The sequence below is a fragment of the Schistocerca cancellata genome, chromosome 2, assembly GCF_023864275.1.
Source record: "Schistocerca cancellata isolate TAMUIC-IGC-003103 chromosome 2, iqSchCanc2.1, whole genome shotgun sequence".
In the NCBI taxonomy this organism is placed as follows: Eukaryota; Metazoa; Arthropoda; class Insecta; order Orthoptera; family Acrididae; genus Schistocerca; species Schistocerca cancellata.
Window position 1 is genome coordinate 1056598573 of NC_064627.1, and position 26817 is coordinate 1056625389.

General features: G+C 40.5%; 1 protein-coding gene across 1 annotated transcript in view; it reads left to right on the top strand.

Moving 5' to 3' along the window:
• LOC126163045 (uncharacterized) overlaps window positions 1-26817 on the top strand; it is a 630426-nt gene that overhangs the window by 125202 nt on the left and 478407 nt on the right. The window contains exons 3-4 of the mRNA XM_049919928.1: window positions 20774-20938; window positions 22697-23098. Coding sequence (XP_049775885.1) covers window positions 20774-20938; window positions 22697-23098 — 567 coding nt within the window. The remainder of the gene's footprint in view (window positions 1-20773; window positions 20939-22696; window positions 23099-26817) is intronic.

Sequence of the window (26817 nt, forward strand, 5' to 3'; positions counted from 1 at the left end):
TGATATGAAGAAAGCCTACAGAAACAGCTATAGATGTAAGACAAGATTTAACACAGTTGTTCAGAACTAACAGACTAATAATAGATTCTGAGAAAACAGTTATGAATTTTCGGTTTCTCACCCTTACGTAACACTCACAAAATGTTAGAGACTACCCTTAACTACCGTTAATTAACACTCACAAATATTAAAGACTATGATGGTAGCAGAGGTCTACAACCACGCTCTGCTACCACAATAGTATCTAAAATTCGTATGTGTTTATTAAGGATAGTCTCCAACATTTTGCGAGTGTTATTTAAGGGTGAAAAAGTGAAAATAGATCAGGTTTTGGGCCCAGGGTTGTTTTAAAATGGAATTTGTAATAAAATACCTGGCCATGAGTGGACACTCATGTAAATTTTTTTCAAGATGGTAACTGAAGCGGAAAAAAATCGTATTCCTTTATTTGATGGAACAAATTTCAAAATGGGAAATTCAGGATGGAAATCCTTCTCGAGGAACTGGAACTTTACCGTTTGTATAAGCGAATTATCTCACAAAGTTATGGACGGAGAGGCAGACACGTAGTGTGTCGCAAAAGGAACCCAACTGGTTGAACTGGCTAAACGAGGTCAGCTTATTCAGCCTCAGCTTATTCAATGCATCGCTGACAGTCACTTGGAATATGTGAAAGATAAGGTAACATCTTTCGATTTATGGACATCTCTGTGCAGTACGTTTGGGAGAAAAGGCATTGCTAGTCAACTTTTGTTGAGAAAACAGTTGTTAACCACGAAATTTAATGCGACAAATGATATGCTAGTTGATCACTTTCTTTAGTTTGATAAACAGATTCGAGAATTACGTTTGACTTGAGCTACTATTGAAGAAATTGACATCGTATGCCATATACTTTTCACAATACCTACAGAATACAGTGTAGTGGTCACTGCAATCGAAACAATCTCCATGAAAGACTTGACGCAGAGCTTCGTGAAAAATAGGCTACTGGATGAAGAGTCAAATGGGAAGCTAGTCGCTGGGTAAAACAAAAATGAATCAGACCCAACGGTATCAGGAAAAGGTTCGTCAGATGCCAGTAAAGCAAGAAATCAGCGAGGAACTTCAGGGATCTCATTCAGCTTTACTTGTCCTCATTGTAGTCACAAAAGGGCTACCTATGGAGCTAAGTCACCAAACAAGAAGTCAGGAACAAGCTGTTCAGTGGTCTTGTCTAATGTCGAAGAGGAAGATGGTTTTTGTTTTGCAGCAACAATTGAAGTTTTTGTTTTGTAGCACCAAGTGAAGATCAGTCAGTGAACGACATAAATTGGTTCTTGGACTCTGGAGCAATGGAACACTTCATTAACAGTAAGATGCCTCTCACTCATTTGAAGAAACTGGAACAACCAATTAAAGTTAAAGTATGTACATCAGACATTTTTCTTGAGGTTTCAAGTAAAAGGAGAAATTAAAGCCACTTGTTGTTGTTGTTGTTGTGGTCTTCAGTCCTGAGACTGGTTTGATGCAGCTCTCCAAGCTGCTCTATCCTGTGCAAGCTTCTTCATCTCCCAGTACCTACTGCAGCCTACATCCTTCTGAATTTGCTTAGTGTATTCATCTCTTGGTCTCCCTCTACGATTCTTACCCTTCACGCTGCCCTTCAGTACTAAATTGGTGATCCCTTGATGTCTCAGAACATGTCCTATCAACCGATCCCTTCTTCTAGTCAAGTTGTGCCACAAGCTCCTCTTCTCCCCTATTCTATTCAATAACCCCTCATTAGTTACGTGATCTACCCATCTAATCTTCAGCATTCTTCTGCAGCACCATATTTCGGAAGCTTCTATTCTCTTCTTGTTTAAACTACTTATCGTCCATGTTTCACTTCCATACATGGCTACACTCCACACAAATACTTTCAGAAACGACTTCCTGACACTTAAATCTACACTCAATGTTAACAAATTTTTCTTCTTCAGAAACGCTTTCCTTGCCATTGCCAGTCTACATTTTATATCCTCTCTACTTTGACCATAATCAGTTATTTTGCTCCCCAAATAGTAAAACTCCTTTACTACTTTAAGTGGCTCATTTCCTAATTTAATTCCCTCAGCATCACCCAACTTAATTCGGCTACATTCCATTATCCTCGTTTTGCTTTTGTTGATGTTCATTTTATATCCTCCTTTCAAGACATTATCCATTCCGTTCAACTGCTCTTCCAAGTCCTTTGCTGTCTCTGACAGAATTACAATGTCATCGGCAAACCACAAAGTTTTTATTTCTTCTCCATGTGTTTTAATACCTACTCCAAACTTTTCTTCTGTTTCCTTTATTGCTTGCTCAATATACGGATTGAATAACATTGGGGATAGGCTACAACCCTGTCTCACCCCCTTCCCAACCACTGCTTCCCTTTCATACCCCTCGACTCTTATAACTGCCATCTGGTTTCTGTACAAATTGTAAATAGCCTTTCGCTCCCTGTATTTTACCCATGCCACCTTCAGAATTTGAAAGAGAATTTTCCAATCAACATTGTTAAAAGCTTTCTCTAAGTCTACAAATGCTAGAAATGTAGGTTTGCCTTTCCTTAATCTTTCTTCTAAGATAAGTCGTAGGATCAGTATTGCCTCACGTGTGCCAACATTTCTACGGAATCCAAACTGATCTTCCCCGAGGTCGGCTTCTATCAGTTTTTCCATTCGTCTGTAAAAAATTCACGTTAGTATTTTGCAGCTGTGACTTATTAAACTGATAGTTAGGTAATTTTCACATTTGTCAACACCTGCTTTCTTTGGGATTGGAATTATTATATTCTTCTTGAAGTCTGAGGGTATTTCGCCTGTCTCATACATCTTGCTCACCAGGTGGTAGAGATTTGTCAGGCCTGGCTCTCCCAAGGCTGTCAGTATTTCTAATGGAATGTTGTCTACTCTGGGGGCCTTGTTTCGACTCAGGTCTTTCAGTGCTCTGTCAAACTCTTCACGCAGTATCATATCTCCCATTTCATCTTCATCTACATCCTCTTCCATTTCCATAATATTGTCCTCAAGTACATCGCCCTTGTATAGACCCTCGATATACTCCTTCCACCTTTCTGCTTTCCCTTCTTTGCTTAGAACTGGGTTTCCATCTGAGCTCTTGATATTCATGCAAGTGGTTCTCCTTTCTCCAAAGGTCTCTTTAATTTTCCTGTAGGCAGTATCTATCTTACCCCTAGTGAGATAAGCCTCTACATCCTTACATTTGTCCTCTAGCAATCCCTGCTTAGCCATTTTGCACTTGCTGTCAATCTCATTTTTGAGACGTTTGTATTCCTTTTTGCCTGCTTCATTTACTGCATTTTTATATTTTCTCCTTTCATCAATGAAATTCAATATTTCTTCTGTTACCCAAGGATTTCTACTAGCCCTCGTCTTTTTACCTACTTGATCCTCTGCTATCTTCACTACTTCATCCCTCAAAGCTACCCATTCTTCTTCTACTGTATTTCTTTCCCCCATTCCTGTCAATTGTTCCCTTATGCTCTCCCTGAAACTCTGTACAACCTCTGGTTCTTTCAGGTTATCCAGGTCCCATCTCCTTAAATTCCCACCTTTTTGCAGTTTCTTCAGTTTTAATCGACAGTTCATAACCAATAGATTGTGGTCAGAGTCCACATCTGCCCCTGGAAATGTCATACAATTTAAAACCTGGTTCCTAAATCTCTGTCTTACCATTATATAATCTATCTGATACCTTTTAGTACCATCAGGGTTTTTCCATGTATACAACCTCCTTTCATGATTCTTGAACCAAGTGTTAGCTATGATTAAGTTATGCTCTGTGCAAAATTCTGCCAGGCGGCTTCCTCTTTCATTTCTTAGCCCCAATCCATATTCACCTACTATGTTTCCTTCTCTCCCTTTTCCTATTCTCGAATTCCAGTCACCCATGACTATTAAATTTTTGTCTCCCTTCACTATCTGAATAATTTCTTTTATCTCAGCATACATTTCATCAATTTCTTCGTCATCTGCAGTGCTAGTTGGCATATAAACTTGTACTACTGTAGTAGGCATGGGTTTCGTGCCTATCTTGGCCACAATAATGCGTTCACTATGCTGTTTGTAGTAGCTTACCCATACTCCTATTTTTCTATTCATTTTTAAATCTACTCCAGCATTACCCCTATTTGATTTTGTATTTATAACCCTGTATCCACCTGACCAGAAGTCTTGTTCCTCCTGCCACCGAACTTCACTAATTACCACTATATCTAACTTAAACCTATCCATTTCCCTTTTTGAATTTCTAACCTACCTGCCCAATTAAGGGATCTGACATTCCACGCTCCGATCTGTAGAATGCCAGTTTTCTTTCTCCTGATAACGACGTTCTCCTGAGTAGTCCCCGCCCGGAGATCCGAATGGGGGACTATTTTACCTCCGGAATATTTTACCAAAGAGGATGCCATCATCATTTAATCATACAGTAAAAGTGCACGCCCTCGGGAAAAATTATGGCTGTAGTTTCCCCTTGCTTTCAGCTGTTCGCAGTACCAGAACAGAAAGGCCATTTTGGTTAGTGTTACAAAGCCAGATCAGTCAATCATCCAGGCTGTTGCCCCTGCAACTACTGAAAAGGCTGCTGCCCCTCCTCAGGAGCCACACATTTGTCTGGCCTCTCAACAGATACCCCTCCATTGTGGTTGCATCTACGGTACGGCTATATGTATTATTGAGACACGCAAGCCTCCCCACCAACGGCAAGGTCCATGGTTTGTGGTGTTGTGAAAGGAAAGGAAACTGAGATAACAATCGAAGATGTTTTATCTGTGCCTGATCTTAATTATAATTTGCTGTCAGTTAGAATATTGGAAATGAATGGTTTTAGTATCACATTTGAAAAAACTCAAAGTTTCTATTGAAAAGGAAAAAGAAGTCATTGTCATTGCAAATAGGAATAAATCTCAGTTAAAGGTTTTAATTTTTTTGCAACATTAAGCCTTGTCAGCTGCTTCAACTGAAACTAATGTGAAAGTGTGGCACTGCCGATCTGGCCATTTGAGTTATGATAGCATTAATTCCTGCAGTCACAAGTTGTTGGTATGGAACTGGACACTTCCACATTCCCCACAGAACAATGCTCAGATTGTGTCAAAGGAAAACAATCAAACTAGGAAAAGTGACACCAGATCTCCTGAGTTGATCCACAGTTACCTGTGTGGCCCAATTTCACCAGTCATTTGAAACTATGAAGTATGTGTTCACGTTCATTGATGGCTTTACAGATTTCACAGTGGCCTACGCACTGGAATCAAAGTTGGAGGTAACTCACTATCTGAAGATGTTTCATGCCATGACTACAGCTCATTTCATGTTGAAGATCAGCAGAGTGTGATGTGACAATGGTCATGACTACATGTTGAATGAGTTAAAGCAGTTTTTTGCAGAACAAAGAATACGGTTTGAGTTTACAATCAAATATACTCCTCAGCAGAAAGGTGCCTCGGAGTGAATGAACAGAACTCTGATTGAGAAAGCTCGCTGTTTGATATTTCTATGTAAATTAAGTAAGACGTTCTGGTCAGAAACTGTTTGTACTACTAAACAGAACTCCTACTACAGCTTTGGAAGGAAAAGTTTCTGTAGCTTTGTGGTACAATAAGAAACCTAACTTGAAGAAGCTGAAAGTCTTTGGAGGTATTGCTTATCTTCTGGTACCAAAGGAATTGAGAACAGGGAAGCTTGACAGAAAATCTTTGAAGTCCTACTTCGCTGGCAACTGTCCTGATAGCTACAGACTTCGATATTCGGAGGAAGGAAAAATAGTCACAGGAAGGAACATCGTTTTCTATGAAAGTAGAGTTGACTTTGAACATATACCAGTTGAGGACTGGATTCCAGAATCTGTCTAGGAAGACAATGTTACATCAAATGGTGGAGGTCATGAAAGAATTCCCATACCAGAACTGACCAGTGATGAAGAGGAAACTGAAAAGAAAGCTATTCGCCAGTGATGAAGAGGAAACTGAAAAGAAAGCTATTCGATGTTCTACCAGGAAGAGGAACCCTCCCAAATACTTAGATGACTACACTGTTCTTGCAGTTGATGCTGAATCATTTGTTGATGATGTACCAAAAAGCTACAAGGAAGCTGCAACTCGTGAAGGTAAGGAATACTGGAATGAAGCTATACTGGATGAACCTGACTCCATAAAGGAAAACAAAACTTGGATCTTTGTTAAACTACACCCTGGAAGTAAAATCATCAGCAGAAAGTGGGTATTCAAACTGAAGAAGAACAAGGATGGAAATATTATAAGACACAGGGCTAGACTTGCGGCTAAAGGATGTTCACAATCTAAAGGATCTGACTATGAGGAAACATATGCGCTAGTGGCTCAGCTTGCAACTGTTAGAATAATGTCAGTTATTGAAATCCAATAAGGACTAGTTCTGGAACAATTTGTTGTTGCCAGTGCTTTTCTTGATTGATTAGTCAAGGAGGAAATATACATGGTTATTCCTGAAGGAGCAGCTATTCCTGAAGAACTGAAAGACACAACTGGTTTGGTTTGAAGGTTACAGAACTCTTTATACAGCTTAAAGCAAGCATTACTAGCATGGAATCATTCTATTCATACATTTCTTATCTCTATAAGAGTCTCTGTCATAAGCAGATAAATGTCTTTACTATAAGATTTTGAAGGAAGAAGTCTGTGCTCAGTTGTCTTCAGTTATTTTTCAATTTAATAAAACTAATTGATAATAGTCCCTAACATTTGTGTGTCTCTAACATTTTGTGAGTGTTATTTAAGGGTGAGAACTGAAAATTCATCAACAGTGACAGTCAATTTCCACACTGCACAGAAACTCCACCCTGCAACACCAAATTTTAACATTGACAGAAAACTTATCTCATTGGTAAGCAAGACAAAATTTTTAGGTATATATATTCAGAAAAAACTGAACTGAGAGATTCACCTGAATAATGTGAATAAAAAGTTAAATATATACACATATTCTGTAAGATTCCTCTCACAAAATACAAGATGTGCGTAAGTGGTCACAATGTACCACAGCAGAATCCAGTCACTGCTGATGTATTGAATTATCTTTTGGAGGATCTCCATAATTATCAGAAAAAAAATTTAGACTACAGGAAAAGATTTCCAGAATAATAAAACAAGCTAAAACCGAGATTCCATAGACACAAACACTAGTCTTCACAAAAGAAAGTGCCTTTAAAGAAGATAACTCTTCAAGCTAACTGTGATTTTCACTTTTATGATACTAGACAGAAGCATAACCTGCAAGTCAATGCTGTGACAACACACAGTTCTAGAGTAAGAGTATATCCTACTGGCAGTGATGCATTTTTGTGACAGCTGGCCTCTCTGACATGCTTTTTTATCTTTTACATCACTTGTAAGTACTATGCTTTTAATACCTGTCTTTACTGAATGCTCTTGTATGTTGACATTCATGAATAAAAGTTAATTCTGGGTATTCAAAAGCTTTGTGTAATTAATTATGTGCTTAAACAAAGAGGGCACATAATTAATGATCCTCAATTTTCATTCCTTCCCAGAAATGGTATTTTCAACAAACAGCAGAAATATGTATGAGAACCACAAATGATGGCAACAGGCCATTCCATGCCCTTGTTGACAAGAAGAACAAACTATGTAACAATATACAGATCTTGTATTTTGCTCTCTAAGTGACTCTGAATGTGAGTCCTAACCAGTAAAACAGAAATGGTGTTACTCCTGCGATAGCCACATATCACTGCACAGTGCACATTCTGCAAAGGCAGAAGAAGATGTTAACCCAGACTTAAAGACTTTATTGGCTCAGCTAAGTATTCTTGGTTGCAACCATGTGTAATGATGAGCCTTATAACAGAGCTGTGACCACAGTTCCATGCACCAACTGCACACTTGGTTAACAGTAATGGAGAATGTAATTTTGCAATAACAAGTAGCCAATGACCATGAGAAATTTACCTTTGAGATAGGCATTTTGGACCAACAAACCACAGTCTTGACACTGGATATTATAGTGCACCGACTACCAGACACAGCTTACAACAAGCTGAAAAATGAGTTTATTTCTTGCTGTGTGATATCCATTGACCTCAGAGTGAAACAAGTAATATATCATGAGAAACTTAGTGACAAGGCACTCTCAGTGTTCTGTTGACATCTACACAATTTAGTAGACAGCTCCACAGTTTCCAACAATTTATAACTATATGTTTAGCAGTAACAACTACCGGCACAACTGCAAACAGCATTGGCAATATGCTCCAATAAATCACCCAACAAATTACTACAGGTCACTGATACAGCCTGTGTAACACTCGAATTATCCGCAACAGTTGTCACAACAACACTGGCATACTGGCTGACTGAACATGACAGATGCCTACCAAGTTCACACAAGGAGTCAACTCTAAACTATGGAGACATCATGACATGATACCCATTTAGAATTTTTGAGGAAATCCATAGCTTGCAAACTACATTGGATGCCTTGATAGAACTGATGTGCATGCAGTAGCAACTATGAAAACAACAACAGCAGCAGAACAATGCCAGGGGTACCATAAACATTTTGGCCAGCATGCTGCAAAATGTACTTTACCGTGCAGTTACTCAGACAGCCAGTGCACTCATGGTAGCAGTGCAGTGTCTACACAATATTCTCAACAGCCATCTCCACACACACACACATACCAGTGTGCCTAAAAGACTCTATGTAACAGTTAGGCATGCCAGGACAGAATTTCTGACAGATATTGGCTCTAATGTCAGCACACTAGCTTGCCAACTATGCACCAGAAAACAAACAGAATGTTCAATCACTGTTGAAAGTGAGTAACAACACTGTGATCAACACTTATAGCCACAAAGTGGTTACCTTTGTTGTCGGTCTCTCCAATCCTTTCACTTGGGTCATTTGTAGTTGCCAATGTCATTGAACCTGTTTTGGTCACCAACTTCCTCACACACTTAGTGCTAGCAGTCAGTCTTCAGGGAGCACATTACATTACTAAACACAGTCAACAACAATGCAGTATCAGAGACCACAGATCGCCCTGCGCAGGCTTCTGAGGAACACCTCCATGCCTTGCTCAGACAACTCTTTTCACTGCATACATGCAGAGTTGCACCAGATCACACTTCCAGGACATCAACCAGCAACGACTCACAGCCTGCTGTACATCTGCATCAGACGAGACAGCTTTGATGCCACCATGCCATCCAATCACTACAATAGATGGTCACCAGGTCAACTTCAAATATCATGATATACCTACAGGTTGCTCTGCATTATAGGGGAGGGAGTGGTCTGTGTGGAAGTGATGTATTTCTGTTCTTGTGTGTTGTGAGATTAATGGTTTTTACGGGTGACCTCTCCGACACACATTTTTGTCTTTTCTGTTGTTTGTAAGACTAGTTCTTGGTTATGGAATTCTTTGATGGGGGAACAAATGCACATAATATGTACACAATTTTCAAACTACAAAAAAATGTCATAAAAATAACAGCCAAAAACTGTAGTCAAGCTCATTGTAAGGAAGTATTCAAAGCACAGGGGATTTAAAGTACACCATGTGAGTAGATTTACCAATCCGTTGTACACATCAACAATAGCAGTGATAATTACTGTACAGACACCTCACAGCTATGACTGTGAAACAAAATCTAGACTGAACTAACATTTAAAAAGAAAGAATAAACATAAAACTCAAAACAGCGTTATCTACCAGAGAATAAAACTTTAAGCAATATGTCCTATTCACTGAATATAACACACAGTAGGGGTATAGAAAGAAATTCTGTCACTACTAAATAGTAATAATGATAATAAAACATCTATCATTTCACATAACACTTTCACACTTTGTTTTTTACTTTCTTTCTTTTCTCTTCTTTTCAATTTGGGGAAATCTTGCTCCTAAATCTATTCAATGTATAATACTATCACCCTACCCTATTTCTGAGCTCTGAGACCCCTTCATTATAGAGAGAAGCTCTAGCAAATGGAAAGTTGTGGTACACAAAATGGAAACTTGGGATGGTTCCTACTTTAAGACCACAGCCAACCTCTTGCCTGTATTTGTCAAACTAGAGGGAAACATTCCACGTGGGAAAAATATATCTAAAAACAAAGATGATGTGACTTACCAAACGAAAGTGCTGGCAGGCTGATAGACACACAAACAAACACAAACATACACACAAAATTCAAGCTTTCGCGACCAACAGTTGCTTCAACAGGAAAGAGGGAAGGAGAGGGAAAGACGAAAGGAAGTGGGTTTTAAGTGAGAGGGTAAGGAGTCATTCCAATCCCGGGAATGGAAAGACTTACCTTAGGGGGAAAAAAGGACAGGTATACACTCGCACACACACACACATATCCATCCACACATACATAGACACAGGCAGACATTTGTAAAGGCAATGAGTTTGGGCAGAGATGTCAGTCGAGGCAGAAGTACAGAGGCAAAGATGTTGTTGAAAGACAAGTGAGGTATCAGCGGCGGTAACTTGAAATTAGCAGAGGTTGAGGCCTGGTGGGTAATGAGAAGAGAGGATATACTGAAGGGCAAGTTCCCATCTCCGGAGTTCTGTCACGTAGGTGTTAGTGGGAAGTATCCACATAACCCGGACGGTGTAACACTGTGCCAAGATGTGCTGGCCGTGCACCAGGCATGTTTAATCACAGGGTGATCCTCATTACCAACAAACACTGTCTGCGTGTGTCCATTCATGTGAATGGACAGTTTGTTGCTGGTCATTCCCACATAGAAAGCTTCACAGTGTAGTCAGGTCAGTTGGTAAATTACAGGGGTGCTTTCACACCTGGCTCTGCCTTTGATTGTGTACACCTTCCGGGTTACAGGACTGGAGTAGGTGGTTGTGGGAGGGTGCATGGGACAGGTTTTACACCGGGGGCGGTTACAAGGGTAGGAGCCAGAGGGTAGGGAAGGTGGTTTGGGGATTTCATAGGGATGAACTAAGAGGTTACGAAGGTTAGGTGGACGGTGGAAAGACACTCTTGGTGGAGTGGGGAGGATTTCAGGAAGGATGGATCTCATTTCAGGGCAGGATTTGAGGAAGTCGTATCCCTGCTGGAGAGCCACATTCAGAGTCTGATCCAGTCCCGGAAAGTATACTGTCACAAGTGTGGCACTTTTGGGGTTCTTCTGTGGGAGGTTCTGGGTTTGAGGGGATGAGGAAGTGGCTCTGGTTATTTGCTTCTGTACCAGGTCTGGAGGGTAGTTGCGCAATGCGAAAGCTGTTTTCAGGTTGTTGGTGTAATGGTTCAGGGATTCCGGACTGGAGCAGATTCGTTTGACACGAAGACCTAGGCTGTAGGGAAGGGACCGTTTGATATGGAATGGGTGGCAGCTGTCATAATGGGGGTACTGTTGCTTGTTGGTGGGTTTGATGTGGACGGATGTGTCAAGCTGGCCATTGGACAGATGAAGGTCAACGTCAAGGAAAGTGGAATGGGATTTGGGAGTAGGACCAGGTGAATCTGATGGAACCAAAGGAGTTGAGGTTGGAGAGGAAATTCTGGAGTTCTTCTTCACTGTGAGTCCAGATCATGAAGATGTCATCAATAAATCTGTACCAAATTTTGGGTTGGCAGACCTGGGTAACCAAGAAGGCTTCCTCTAAGTGACCCATAATTAGGTTGATGTAAGAGGGGGCCATCCTGGTACCCATGGCTGTTCCCTTTAATTGTTGGTATGTCTGGCCTTCGAAAGTGAATAAGTTGTGCGTCAGGATGAAGCTGGCTAAGGTAATGAGGAAAGAGGTTTTAGGTAGGGTGGCAGGTGATTGGCATGAAAGGAAGTGCTCCATCTTAGCGAGGCCCTGGCCATGCGGAATATTTGTGTATAAGGAAGTGGCATCAATGGTTACAAGTATGGTTTCCGGGGGTAACAGATTGGGTAAGGATTCCAGGCGTTCGAGAAATTGGTTGGTGGCTTTGATGAAGGATGGGAGACTGCATGTAATGGGTTGAAGGTGTTGATCTATGTAGGCAGAGATAGATTCTGTGGGGGCTTGGTAACCAGCTAATATGGGGAGGCCGGGATGATTGGGTTTGTGAATTTTAGGAAGAAGGTAGAAGGTAGGGGTGTGGGGTGTCAGTGGGGTCAGGAGGTTGATGGAGTCAGGTGAAAAGTTTTGTAGAGGGCCTAAGGTTCTGAGGATTCCTTGAAGCTCTGCCTGGACATCAGGAATGGGATTACCTTGGCAAACTTTGTATGTAGTGTTGTCTGAAAGCTGACGCAGTCCCTCAGCCACATACTCCCGCTGGAAGAATGACGATGGATCGGTCAGCCTTCAGATCATGGATAGCCTGGAGATCTGGTGTGAAAAAAGTCGAAAAAGTGTTGGTTAACAGTTGCTTTCTAGTTCACCTTTATCTCCTCCCATATATTTTTATTTTCATTTTCATTTCAGCCTCATGTTACACTTTCCACCTTCTAATACCATGTCACCCTCACAACATCCCCACAATGACCCCATTAAGTTTTATTTACATTCCCTCCGCAAACATGCCTTTGCCCTAGCCAGATTACGCTCGCATATTTTATTTACTCAGGCTTGTCTGACATTTGGCATTACCCCCAAAGGCCTCACACTTAAAGTTCCCATCTCTGGCTGTAACCCTTCTTTCCATCAGTCCCTATACCAGTTCCAAACTGAACAATCCATTGCCCTCACCCATCTAATCCTTCACCTACACATCAACTCAGCCAATGAACACACCCATCAACTCCTATCCTTAATAAGAGTCCTCAATCTTTCCTCTCCCACATCCACACCGGCTGTTCAGAGCATCCTCCTACAGGCCAACCGCAAATTAGAACAGCATGCCACCCTCCACCTCAAAAAACTATCCAATCTCCTGGTTTCCCACCTCTGGAAAGGCAGCTCACTCACCCTTCACAACCTTTCCAGCAAACCTCAACCTCCTCTCATTGCACACAAACCGTCTCTCCCATCTACTCAATCTCCCACTTCCAGCTCCACTCCCTCCAAAACCTCAAAATTCCAATCAACACAATCTGGAAGCACAACACCCTAATTCAGTAGTTAACCTTTCCTCCAAACCTCTCTCCCAATCCGAAACCTCTGTCCTATCCAAAGGCCTCACCTTCAGCCCTACTCCCAGATTCAACCAAACAGCCCTCGTCAAAGACTTACTGTCCTACACTCTTACTCTCTGCTGGAAATATCACTTTGCCACAAAGAAAAATGATCCTAATCCTACTCCTAATGATCCAACTCCCCAAGACACTATCCAAATTGAACCCTGCCTGGAACAGTTCCGTCCCCCGTCACAGTGGGACCCACGTCCTCTTCCTCAAAATCACCCTCTCCAGGAATTTATGACTTCCAACCTTGCCTCTCAATCCTTCTTAAAAAACCTTAATCCTGCTCCCAACATCACCACTGCTGAAGCCCAGGCTATCCGTGATCTGAAGGCTGACAGATCCATCGTCATTCTTTCGGCGGACAAGGGTTCCACGACCGTGGTACTTGATCGTCGGGAGTATGGGGCTGAGGGACTGCATCAGCTTTCAGACAACACAACAGCTTCAAGGAATCCTCAGAACCTTAGGCCCCCTACAAAACCTTTCACCTGACTCCATCAACCTCCTGACCCCACCGACATCCCCGAATCCCTACCTTCTACCTTCTTCCTAAAATTCACAAACCCAATCATCCCGGCCGCCTCATTGTAGCTGGTTACCAAGCCCCCACAGAACGTATCTCTGCCTACGTGGATCAACACCTTCAACCCATTACATGCAGTCTCCCATCCTTCATCAAAGACACCAACCAATTTCTCGAACGCCAGGAATCCTTACCCAGTCTGTTACCCCCGGAAACCATACTTGTAACCATTGATTCCACTTCCTTATACACAAATATTCTGCACGTCCAGGGCCTCACTGTGATGGAGCACTTCTTTTCACGCCGATCACCTGCCACCCTACTTAAAACCTCTTTCCTCATTACCTTAGCCAGCTTCATCCTGACGCACAACTTATTCACTTTCGAAGGCCAGACATACCAACAATTAAAGGAAACAGCCACGGGTACCAGGATGGCCCCCTCCTATGCCAACCTATTCATGGGTCGCTTAGAGGAAGCCTTCTTGGTTACCCAAGCCTGCCAACCCTAAGTTTGGTACAGATTTATTGATGACATCTTCATGATCTGGACTCACAGTGAAGAAGAACTCCAGAATTTCCTCTCCAACCTCAACTCCTTTGGTTCCATCAGATTCACCTGGTCCTACTCCAAATCCCATTCCACTTTCCTTGACATTGACCTCCATCTGTCCAATGGCCAGCTTGACACGTCCGTCCACATCAAACCCACCAACAAGCAACAGTACATCCATTATGACAGCTGCCACCCATTCCACATCAAACGGTCCCTTCCCTACAGCCTAGGTCTTCGTGTCAAACGAATCTGCTCCAGTCCGGAATCCCTGAACCATTACACCAACAACCTGAAAACAGCATTCACATCCCGCAACTACCCTCCAGACCTGGTACAGAAGCAAATAACCAGAGCCACTTCCTCATCCCCTCAAACCCAGAACCTCCCACAGAAGGACCCCAATAGTTCCCCACTTGTGACAGGATACTTTCCGGGACTGGATCAGACTCTGAATGTGGCTCTCCAGCAGGGATACGACTTCCTCAAATCCTGCCCTGAAATGAGATCCATCCTTCCTGAAATCCTCCCCACTCCACCAAGAGTGTCTTTCCACCGTCCACCTAACCTTCGTAACCTCTTAGTTCATCCCTATGCAATCCCCAAACCACCTTCCCTGCCCTCTGGCTCCTACCCTTGTAACCGCCCCCAGTGTAAAACCTGTCCCATGCACCCCCCCACAACCACCTACTCCATTCCTGTTACCCGGAAGGTGTACACAATCAAAGGCAGAGCCAGGTGTGAAAGCACCCGCGTGATTTACCAACTGACCTGACTACAGTGTGAAGCTTTCTATGTGGGAATTACCAGCAACAAACTGTCCATTCACATGAATGGACACACGCAGACAGTGTTTGTTGGCAATGAGGATCACCCTGTGGCTAAACATGCCTTGGTGCACGGCCAGCACATCTTGGCACAGTGTTACACTGTTCGGGTTATCTGGATACTTCCCACTAACACCAACCTTTCAGAACTCTGGAGTTGGGAACTTGCCCTTCAGTATATCCTCTCTTCTCGTTACCCACCAGGCCTCAACCTCCGCTAATTTCATACATCAGCTCTCATTCAACAACATCTTTGCCTCTGTATTTCTGCCACAACTGACATCTCTGCCCAAACTCTTTGCCTTTACAAATGTCTGCTTGTGTCTGTGTATGTGTGGATGGATATGTGTGTGTGTGTGAGTGTATACCTGTCCTTTTTTCCCCCTAAGGTAAGTCTTTCCACTCCCGGGATTGGAATGACTCCTTACACTCTCCCTTAAAACCCACTTCCTTTCGTCTTTCCCTCTCCTTCCCTCTTTCCTGATCAAGCAATCGTTGGTTGTGAAAGCTTGAATTTTGTGTGTATGTTTGTGTGTCTATCAACCTTCCAGTGGTTCCCTTTGTTTATATATATATATATATAAACAAAGATGTTGTGACTTACCAAACAAAAGCGCTAGCACGTCGATAGACACACAAACAAACACAAACATACACACAAAATTCTAGCTTTCGCAACCAATGGTTGCCTCGTCAGGAAAGAGGGAAGGAGAGGGAAATACGAAAGGATTTGGGTTTTAAGGGAGAGGGTGATGATGATGTTTGGTTTGTGGGGCGCTCAACTGCATGGTTATCAGCGTCCGTACAATTACCCAATCTTTGCTCAGTCCAATTTCGCCACTTTCCTGGCTGATGATGAAATGATGAGGACAACACAAACACCCAGTCATCTCGAGGCAGGTGAAAATCCCTGACCCCGCTGGGAATTGAACCCGGGACCCCGTGCTCGGGAAGCGAGAACGCTACCGCGAGACCACGAGCGGCGGACAAGGGAGAGGGTAAGGAGTCATTCCAATCCCGGGAGCGGAAAGACTTACCTTAGGGGGAAAAAAGGATGGGTGTACACTCGCACACACACACACACACACACACACACATATCTATCCACACATATACAGACACAAGCAGACATATACAGAGGCAAAGGACTCTTTGGTGTGGTAACTACAGCATCTATTGATCATTTGTCTAACCTATCATAAGAGTGTGGAATGAGTCTGTTTTCAGTTATTAAAAAAATAGGTTTATTCACATTTACTTGCTGTTATTAAAAACTGCAAAAAATGTTTCCATTTATTGACAGCAATGCTCATAATCATATTTTTGCACAAGTTTATTTAAAGACACAAAATATTTTGAATTTAGTTTTTGACATTAACCTTACTATCTTTCTGGCATTTTAATCACTGGGCAACTCACTGAAGATTTCGTTGTGGCATAATTAATCCCTTTTTAATCTGAAGCCAGCTTTATAGAAGATTTATGGAAGTATATTTGTTACTTATTGTAATTACATATTGGTAATGTACAAGTATTTTAACCCTGATGAATTATGTACAATACATTTCATAACCACATATGTGTTACGCAAGTGTAGTTAAAATTTCAAGCTCACTGAAACAGAATCTACAAGTTTACCATGACCAAGAATTACTTGTCATTCCTACAACACCATGTGGCAGTCTGGATCTGTATTTTTTTATTGGTCTTCAAAATCATGATTTCATATGTAGTTTTCACAAACAAAATAGGACAAGTCGGGTTTCATGTAGTAACTACAATTATATATATTACGATTTTGAAAAATAATTCATCTCATATTGTATATTGGTAACATGTTTATAAAAAAAATAAGACAATTGATAGAATAGTATGTTAAGAATATTTCATCAATTATACTAATTTTTGTGGTATTCCAAAATCCCGGAAACAGAATACAGGCAATAGTTCATTTTAAGTCAGTGACCGCAAGGAGAGAACACTTATTGGTGTGCCACTGGTAATGATCAACATAGTTTATTAAGTCAGTAAACATGGAACAAGAGTAATAGGAATATAAAGAGCCATCACTTGATGACAAGAACAAAATAGTCACTTCAGGATAACAAAAAACAAGGTTACACTGTATCAACAAGTAAGATAGTTCAGTCAGGGTCTAGGTTAGTTCTCTGAAGTAGGATTGACTAGTAGCATTTATAATTGCTGAGTCCCATGGGGTAGGGGTTTGTAGTGAGCAATGGCAGCACCTGGTGACAGCTGAGCAGGTCAGGGATGTCAGCCAGGCAGCTTACAGCGAGGCCGTGGTTTGCGTGTTACCAATGGCTACACAGTGACAAAATAGCAGCTCAAAGAGCATAAGGTGCTAGACTCATGAGCCTGTGGATGGTGGCAAGCAAAGAACACTTAGGGCAACGGCAAGGAAACTATGAAGTGTGCTACTGGTGAAGTCCTTTGTGACTGTGAATGGCGTTGCTACTGGTTTGGCTGCTTGGAAAGATGGAACCTGCAGAACAATTGAATGGCTGTGGGGCACATGGCTGTCTAAGTACATGCCCAGCAGAAGCAAACACGAACCGTTTCCGGGTGGCACATGCCCTTTGTAGGAAATAGGTCCACAATTTGTGGTGCCACCTGGAGTGACACTGGCACTATGGTACCATGCGGTGCTTTCCATAAGTTGGTTGGTAAATATGCTTATGTTTACAGCTGCAAGTACGAAGTCTCATGTTTATTTTCCAGCAGCTGAGTTGTGGTGAGGCCACAGCAGACGGGTGTATAGGTATGTGACATGGTACAGTCAAATGGTGCAGGAGTACCACACTGGGATCCTGCTGTTCTCCTTCAGTTTTGCTTCAAAATTACGTAAATTTGATATCTGTTTAAAATGGGATGTCTTGTTGTTGTACTTGTGCCCTATTAGTTTATTAACATGAATAATCACACATAGTTCTAAAATGTACAGAATTAACTTGAAAGAGCATTCAGTAAGTATGTGCACTTCAAAAAATGAAAAGCATGCTATGATTATAATATCAATGAGTCACAGTTGGAATTAGTCAGCCCACACAAATATCTGGAAGTAACAATTTTTAGGAATATGAAATGGAATATTCATGTAGTCTCAGTCATAGGTGAAACAGGTGGCAGACTGTGATTCATTGATAGACTACTAAGGAAATGCAATTAGTCTACAAAGGAGACAGCATACAAAGCGCTTGTGCACTCACTCCTAGAATGTTGTTCAAGTGCATGGGACCCATATCAAATAGGACTAACAGTATGTATTGAATGGCTACAAGAAGGGCAGTATGAATGGTCACAGGTTTGTGAGTGTCACAAAGATAATGAAAGAACTGATTGGACAGGTAAAGTCAGACACAAACTACCCAAGAAAATCTACTTAGAATGTTTCTAGAACCAAGTTTAAGTGATGAATCTAGGAATTTATTACAACCACCTATGTATCATTCCAATAGGGATTGCTAAGAGAAGACTGGACTAATCACAGAACACAGAGAAGCATTCAAGCAACCGTTCTTCCCATGGACCATATGGGAATAGAACAGGAGAAAGTCCTAATAACTGATACAGTCAGCCATAGCCTTTGCCATGCACTTCACAGTGGTTTTCAGAGCACAGGAGTACTTGTAGAAGTATCTTCCATCTTTCATTGCAGCTGGTTAAACACTGTTGACAATATTTCAATAAACAATACACATTTTTCCAATGTAGCCAACACATGCCCAATGGTATCTAGTGTTTCTATTGGCCAAAAAGGCTGGAATCATACTGGATAGCGCTGGGTAATATGGGTATTCATGCACTGGTTGTGACCTGCTGGAAGTGCATATCTTCTTGACATTGTATAAACAGCAATAGAATGGGATGCACAATAGTCTCTATGCACTCTTCACTGGTACAATGGGATGTATCCTCTGCCATGCACCTCACAGTGGTTTGCCAAGTATAGATGTAAATGTACATTGTTGAGTGTTCTGTCAACAAATACCAGAAGTACAAGTACAAAATACTTTTTGTTGATGGTGGTGTCAAGTGGTGGCTTAAACCTGTAATGAGTTGCCACTTGAGAAATAAATATCCAATGGTGCTCACATTTGATGAACAAAACTACCCATTAAATCAAACAATACACAACCTGTGATGGATTTATCTGTACATAAAACTAAAAGAATAAAATACATTTTTTTTTAATTCTGGGGCGTGAATTTTAACTGTGTAAACAGTACAACACATTTTCTTCTGCAGTACACTTTTACAACCACTTGAACTCACCGGTTGTAGTACATCAGATCAAACAAGAGGTATGGTTTGGGAGAAAGGATGACTCATGCTGAAGCATGCAGAGGAATACAGGCAAGTGTGTCATTGACTTTATTACATTGAAGGTACACAGCCGGCCTTGCACTGAACTTGGTGATGGCATCGCACAGTGCATGCGTGGGTCAGCCAACATAAATGTCGGAATCTGCAGCATCGGCATCTAGTTGCTGATGTAGAGGTCCTACTCACACCAGAGCTAAGTGGCATGCATGTTAACTTTGCCCATGGCCAGAACACGGCTGACTGGTTCCTCAAGTGCAACTTGTGGATCCTGTGTAGAGCACCAAAGGGAAGCAGCCAACTGCCGTCATTGTAGTGAGCCTTGGCAGCTCTGCTCATCTGTCCACGGCAGCTCGTTCAGTGTCCACTAACAGCTCTGCACCCAGGGGCTGCAAATTTGAGCCCTGGCGCAGCCCCTGCGGGCGGTAGTATGCAGTCCGCCAGTCTATGCTACCCAGAGAGTGGAGGCTAGCAGCCCTCCCACTCCACTGCCAGTGTAGCTCCAAGGTGCGACTCTCCCTGCCACAGCAATGACTCATCTGAGCAGCAGGCCAGCTGTCCGCCTATATCCATCACTAGAAGGTCATCATGGTTTGCCTGCAACTTAAGTAATCATCATTCTCTCTGGTCCTATATCCAACAAAATGGTGACACGACTACCTGCTTTGAGCCTCTGGGCTCTGTTATTTATATGTATTTTCCCTATGCCTCTGACGTAGTTCCTCTGGAGGGGACAAATGGAGTGCTCTTTGATAATTAAAATGTCAGTTTTCCTCAGCCCACTGCGGCCCCTACTTACAGGACATGAGATGCTGTTGTATCTGCAATGCATGGGCTCTTCACAACACGTCTGTGTCCTGTGCTGCCCTGATTACTTCACATTCATATACAGTGCCCAATGGGCCATTCCTTCTAGTCTGTGAGTGGTGCTGTAAACCTGCCTCACAGAATCATTCGCAAAATATCACCATCACCCATGCCTGCCATCCAATGTGCTGATTGGCCCCTCATCTACTGCCTTCCAGCCATAGCTGAGTGAGATTACAAGAATTTTCCAAATCCATGCCTGTAGTTATTACTGGGACAGCATGTTTATTAAAACTGTACTGTTAATTGCTATAATCACACAAATTTTGTTCTGAAGTACTTCATTTCTAATGATCATTTTTACCATTTTATTTTATTTTATTTTGGTTTTTTAATAAGCTGAGTTCTTGGTAGTACACTTAGCAATGCTGTTTACAATTTACAAACTGCTAAGCTGTTTGAATATATGCATTGTTCCTTATGTATTTTTTTCCTTTCATTTCCACCTACAAAATATTTTTTTGTTCCGAAAACACCGCTTATGTATGGTTCATCTTTTTTTCAGATTTTCCTTCTCACTTAGAATGGGTATAACAGGATTTATAACAGCATGTAATATGGAGTTCATGATGTGGTATATGGAAGCACAAGAAACATTCTCTCACAACTATGAATATCTGTACTGTGGATATTCTGCCACTGCTTCAATCACACAATTTCTGTTAAATAGGTCAGTATGAAATTTAATGTTCTCCTCATTAAAAAGGTCACTAAGATGTTTGAGTATAAATAAATTTGGTCCTGATTTTCGAAAAAAGAGTAAAAAGAAAAAAAATTGTTTTTCCCATAACCTTGCAGAAGTTTGTTGTATTAATAACATCTCATCTGTATAGTTGTACCCTGTCCCTAGAGCATTACCATAGGGTAATATTCAGATATTGTTTTCTAGGAAGATAGCTACCTTCGTATTCAAGAAAACCAAGTGCACTTTCTGAAGGTTGATACTGGATTTCCTGTCTCCTTTTTATGGGTTCTTTGAGTTATCTCTCACTCCCAGCATGAATGAGCTCTTGAAAATGTTGAAATAAATAAACTCTTAGTCAGTAAGATCAAACAATGTCGAACTTAATAGCTGAATAGCCTTACAACAACTAGCAAATAGTTGATCATAGCCTCAGAAGGAGAGAGAGAGAGAGAGAGAGAGAGAGAGAGAGAGAGAGAGAGAGAGACAGTGAGAGAGAGAGAGAGAGAGAGAGAGAGAGAGAGACAGTGAGAGAGAGAGAGAGGGAATGAGAGAGAACAGAGAGAAATGAATAGTGATTTATTCACCTCATAAATGTTCAATAATCATCAGATTAGCATACATGAGAGACATCATAAATCAGTAATTCATTTTAATTAGGTAAAATTATAGCTAATGAGATGACGAAGTATACTAAAATTAATATTTTTTCCTCATAATAACGTTATAGTCAACAATAATGCTAATGATCATTGACAGACATCCTATTTGAATTATCAGCTCATTTTAATTAGGTAAAATTATAGCTAACGAGATGAAGAAATGTACTAAAATTAATATTTTTTCCTCAGAATAACGTTATATTTAACAATAATGCTAATGATCATTGACAGACATCCTGCTTGAATTATCAGCTCATCCTTCATGAACTTCCACCGAGTAGTAACCTTTCCGTATTAGGGTATCATCTAGCTTTTATTTAGTAGATCTAACTTCACATTCCAAATGCTCTCATCTTTTAGCCTGCCAAAGATTTTCATTCCCATATGTTGAGGAGTCTGTGCATATAATTTTAATGAGTGAGCAGGAGCCATAAAATGATCTTTATTCTGTATAATATATTGTAACTGTAATTCTGGTTTCTTGATCCATAAATCATTTATTGCACAAGAGGTACAGTATGAATGATCAAAATTATTTTTTGTGAATAATTATGGTATGCTGAGTAAAAAGACTGCAATATCATGGACGTATATGGAGGGGATTTTTAAAATTTCCAGGTATTTAGATAAAGGCTATTTGGATGAGCACCACACATTTCTGATAATTTGTTCGTGGGACTCCAGTATACACGATGTGTTACTACAACTTTCCCAGAAAACAATGCCAAACTTCATTACTTTTTCAAAATAGCTGCAGTATGCAGTTTTTCAAATGTTCTCATCAGTGGCTCTGAATAATATTTGCATTGCAAATGCACAGCAGGACAATGTCCCTAATAGGTTATCAGTATCCATATTCCATTTTAAATTCTTATCTAGGAGGCAATGGAGAGAGATAATTGGTGCAATGCTCCTGATTTGGTAGCTGGTAAGCAACACTTGTCTTCTGTGATGAATGTTACTAGAATTAATTTTTGCTTTAATTTTAGCTACATGATGTCATAATGTAGATACATGTGCAGATAAGTACGTGTACTCTCTCTGGTTATCTAGTGGAACAGGGTAAACACTACTGTTCAAACAGGGTACTGAGGAAGAGAACTGAAGCTGGAGAGGATGCTGAAAGTGAGTCTGATGACGAGACAGGTGGCGGACGTTGGCAACTTCTCAGGACAGAAGTGACTGGCCGCCAGCGGTGGTGGTGGCTGTGGGAGGCTGGCACCCTGCTGCTCGGTGTCGAGCAGCTGGCAGCTCGGCTTCAGCCAGTGTGGGTGCTGCCACCACTGCTGGGAACCCTGCAGGGGGCCGGCTCTGCCCTGTCCTCAGGCAGAACAGTTGGGAGTGCGAGGATGAGCTACGGTACGGGCTACGGGTGCGGCTGCCTGGTTGCGGGTTTCATCGTCCAGAAGTGGGGAGCAGCTGTACTGTTCCAGGTGCTCAGCCTGGGAACCTCGGCATGTGCAGCAGTTGCAGCCATCATTAGGGGGTAAGTCTCAACTTATTTTGCTGCTTAGTTCCCGCAGCATTACTTACAGCAAATTAGGTATGGCATAAACTTCAGTTCTGTTGCTGAAGAGAAGGCAGAGTGCTTCCACTTGGTATCTACCCCTGATAGTATAATTTTGATTAGTAAACAGACTTGCCAACTTTGATGTAAGTTTTTCCTCTTGGTGACATTCCCTGATTTGAAAATATATAGCAAGTTAATGAGTACAAGAGCAGAACTAAACCCTGAATTTCTCTTTTGTGCTCAGTGACCTCTTAATTTAAATATCAAGTGTGCCTCGCAGTTAAGGACAAAGCTCGAAGCTATAAAATGTAAAGTTTCATATGCAGAATGGTTAAAATTACTAAAATTCTCCAGTTTAATATATTCATCCAACAAATACAGAGATGAAAGGTAAGGGGTGGCTCTAAGTCACACAATACCATACGCTTTTAATATTCCAGGACAAGACTTCAGTTTCCAGGTTTGAACCACAGTTTGCAGATAGTCATTCTTAAACATAAATTATTTTTGTAGGAACTATAGATTAGTAACTCTGATCTTTACCAGAGCAAAATCTGTTACTCATTAGCTTTTTTCCATGGCCATTGATCTGATGTTACTTTCAAGGCTTTGTGTTATTTATCTGTTTGTATAACTTCCCATATCTGCACATTAGATGTCAAACCAGTACACATGACATGTTATATCATGTAGTGTGGTTACTTGCTGAATGAATTTATATACTTATTTTTGCAATGAACATGTAATATCATGAGTTGATCCTCAGCAACTTTTGAGTGAAACGGCTTCTAAATTGCATGCCAGATGAAATAACCTGGAAAAGATGAACACAGGGAGTGAAAGGTAAGTATACATTTCTTTTATATGCTGATGTTAAAGAACAGCCTAGAAATAAAATTTCGTGCAGCACATTTGGAAGAGAGACCTTCATTTCACTCACAAAAAAGGTAGCATAGTTATGTAACTCTCCGGGTCCTACTCTTGAAGTGATGAATCAGAATTAATATCAAAGTCTAGCCTCATGAAATCATTATGATTTAAAATAAAGGGGAGAAACTATACATCAGCCAAGTAAATGTTTGAAATGCTAATTAAATGGTCATTTCCTGTTTGAACACATGTTGTACATCATCTTGCTTGATATTTGTGTAATACTGTAATAGTTTGAAGCCATAAGTACACAGATCTATCATTTTGGATCGTGAGGGGTGTCTCCCCCCCCCTCCCCAAATAAAACCAGCTGTCATCCCCACTTTTGATGAAATACAGATGCCTAAGATTTTAATAACAGTGATAGTAAAGTACATAAAATGCTTTAATATAATATAATAATAGTTTGTTTACATGATTGATTAGTACATCTTGATCAATTTATGCCCCACAATAGCTTCACATCAGTTTTCAATAAGAACCACTGCAGCTGTATTAAGGTACATTTAGATACATTTATTCTGTCAAGCAAGTTTGATTCAGGAACATCATCAGGTGACACTTTCAACAGACTTTGTAGTGAAATCTGTGAGAATTTGTCAGGAAGACTATTGGGAGCATCATTTGGTGACATACATTGAATGAAACAAGCTGTGACATAATAAATGTACCTTTATAAAGCTGCAGCAATTCTTATTAACATTAATGAAATACAGAGAAATATATCATTTAAATATCATCTATCTAAAAATACTTGGAGTACTGGTATCAAGCAAATAATGTAAATATTTTCTTAATTTTATAACTTCATAATTTATGTGATAGAAAATTGATGTGTGAAGTCTTTCTGTCATTTTTGTCTTAGTGGAGTGTCTGTCCCCTTCTGTCTTGCCTCAGTCAACCAACTGTGTTTTGTTGATCCTGCTTGTGGACTCAGAAACCATGTCATATCTGTTGTTTCTAGCAGGTATGGTCAGGCTTCTAAGGCCGTGCCATTTCTTGGTTGAAATGTTTACTGCAGCCCATCAGGCTGCAAACAAACTCACATGAGTTCCCCTCAGGAAAGAGATCCTAAGTAAACTAAGGTTGTAACTTGTTTTAAATTTTCTTGCCATTTTCAAGACTTTTAGTTCTCCTTGTCTTTTGTTCTTCAAACGTTAGCTGAACATAATGTGTCACTTTGACCTTAATCTGGCCCTATTAACAAGACATTCACAATAATGATACGAAGCACAAAAAATGTTTCTGGAGCACTGAACTTTCTACTACCATTTGCTAAACAAATCCACAAGAGAAATTGCGAGGTTTGCAGCATATGTGAGGAAGAAATTATTCTGTTTTGTGGGCATCTTCTAACAAAGTGTTGCATATTTATGCTGATCTGATAGTCTTCTGGTTCAGTAGCTGTTACAGTCAGTGACAAAAAGCTAATAACAAATAAGAATATAATTCATAATCATGTACAGACCAATGATAACATTTTGCCTGACTAGAACATGCTGGACAAAGCATGAAGCAGAAATCCGCAGCCACGTGAAAGTACTGCACTCCCAGACCAGAGTTCTGCACTCATATACCATAAAGGTCACTGTTTGAAACAGACATCTCAGTCACATGATGGGTGGCTGGAATAAAGCTATATACATGCATGATGCAAAATGGAGCTAACTGTTACAGGTTTTTCTAATGTTTAGCTGAAATGAAGCACTGATTTTGACATCTGAGTGTCTTCTTGTATTAGTAATGCATACAATATCTGCTGTAGTACTGCAGTTAATGTAATGTCTGCAAAATTGTCAACATTTATTATTTTAACAGTCAGCCAGATGAAAGTTCAATAAACAGATTTTGAAGCTTTATAGTAACAGTTCTATGTATACTTTTCACAAAGACCATAATTACATTTTCTTCAATGAATGCCCCTTTTTGCTACTCTGTGTATCATGTAGTTCATTCTTCCACAAAACTGGAAGACAAAATGTCAGTTCAATAGAATGCATTTTGTTTTCAAATGACTACTCCAGAAACATGGGAGAAAAAAAAACTATACTATGATATTATAGGAAATGACATAATATTTTATCAATAAAGTTCTATTTTTACACAAAACGAGTATTCAGATTTTAGGATATTTACGAAATCCACTCCATATACTGAAACAATATCAACCTACTATGGAGCAAAATATGTTTCCAGACATTGATTATTGAGAAAACTGTAGTTGTGAGTGAGTAATATAAGCTGTAAGTTATGTAATATATTTAGAGAATGAAAGCAGTGGTGTTGCCTAACGAAGTGTGAATCATAAGTGCATTTCTAGTGTCTATAAAATTGACTTCTTGGCCTGGAGCCAGGAAGTTCAGCACATTTCTTAGGCGGTAAAAATGAACACAACAAAAAAATCAAGAAAGAGTTGCTCATATAGGAGACAATGTTTGTGATACAGTGAAAAAACAGTTATGTTAAACAAGCTTTCTGCATTCTGAAATTGACAAAAAATTACTGCTAACATTTAAAAGTATATTCATTGAAGTGTTGTTTTCAGTATCCTATGAAAGCTCCAATAGTAGCTGCTCTTATTCAACAACACTATTCATAGGGTTTCTTGTAGATTTTCTACAAACTTCAGATAAATGGCATTTCAGATGGTATGAATCTGGATTTTGCAGCAACTCAAACTTATGCATAACTATTTTCTTAACTGTCATATTGACAAAAGTATAAATAAAATCTTGAACTTCATTTTCCGATCCAGGTAGCACTTC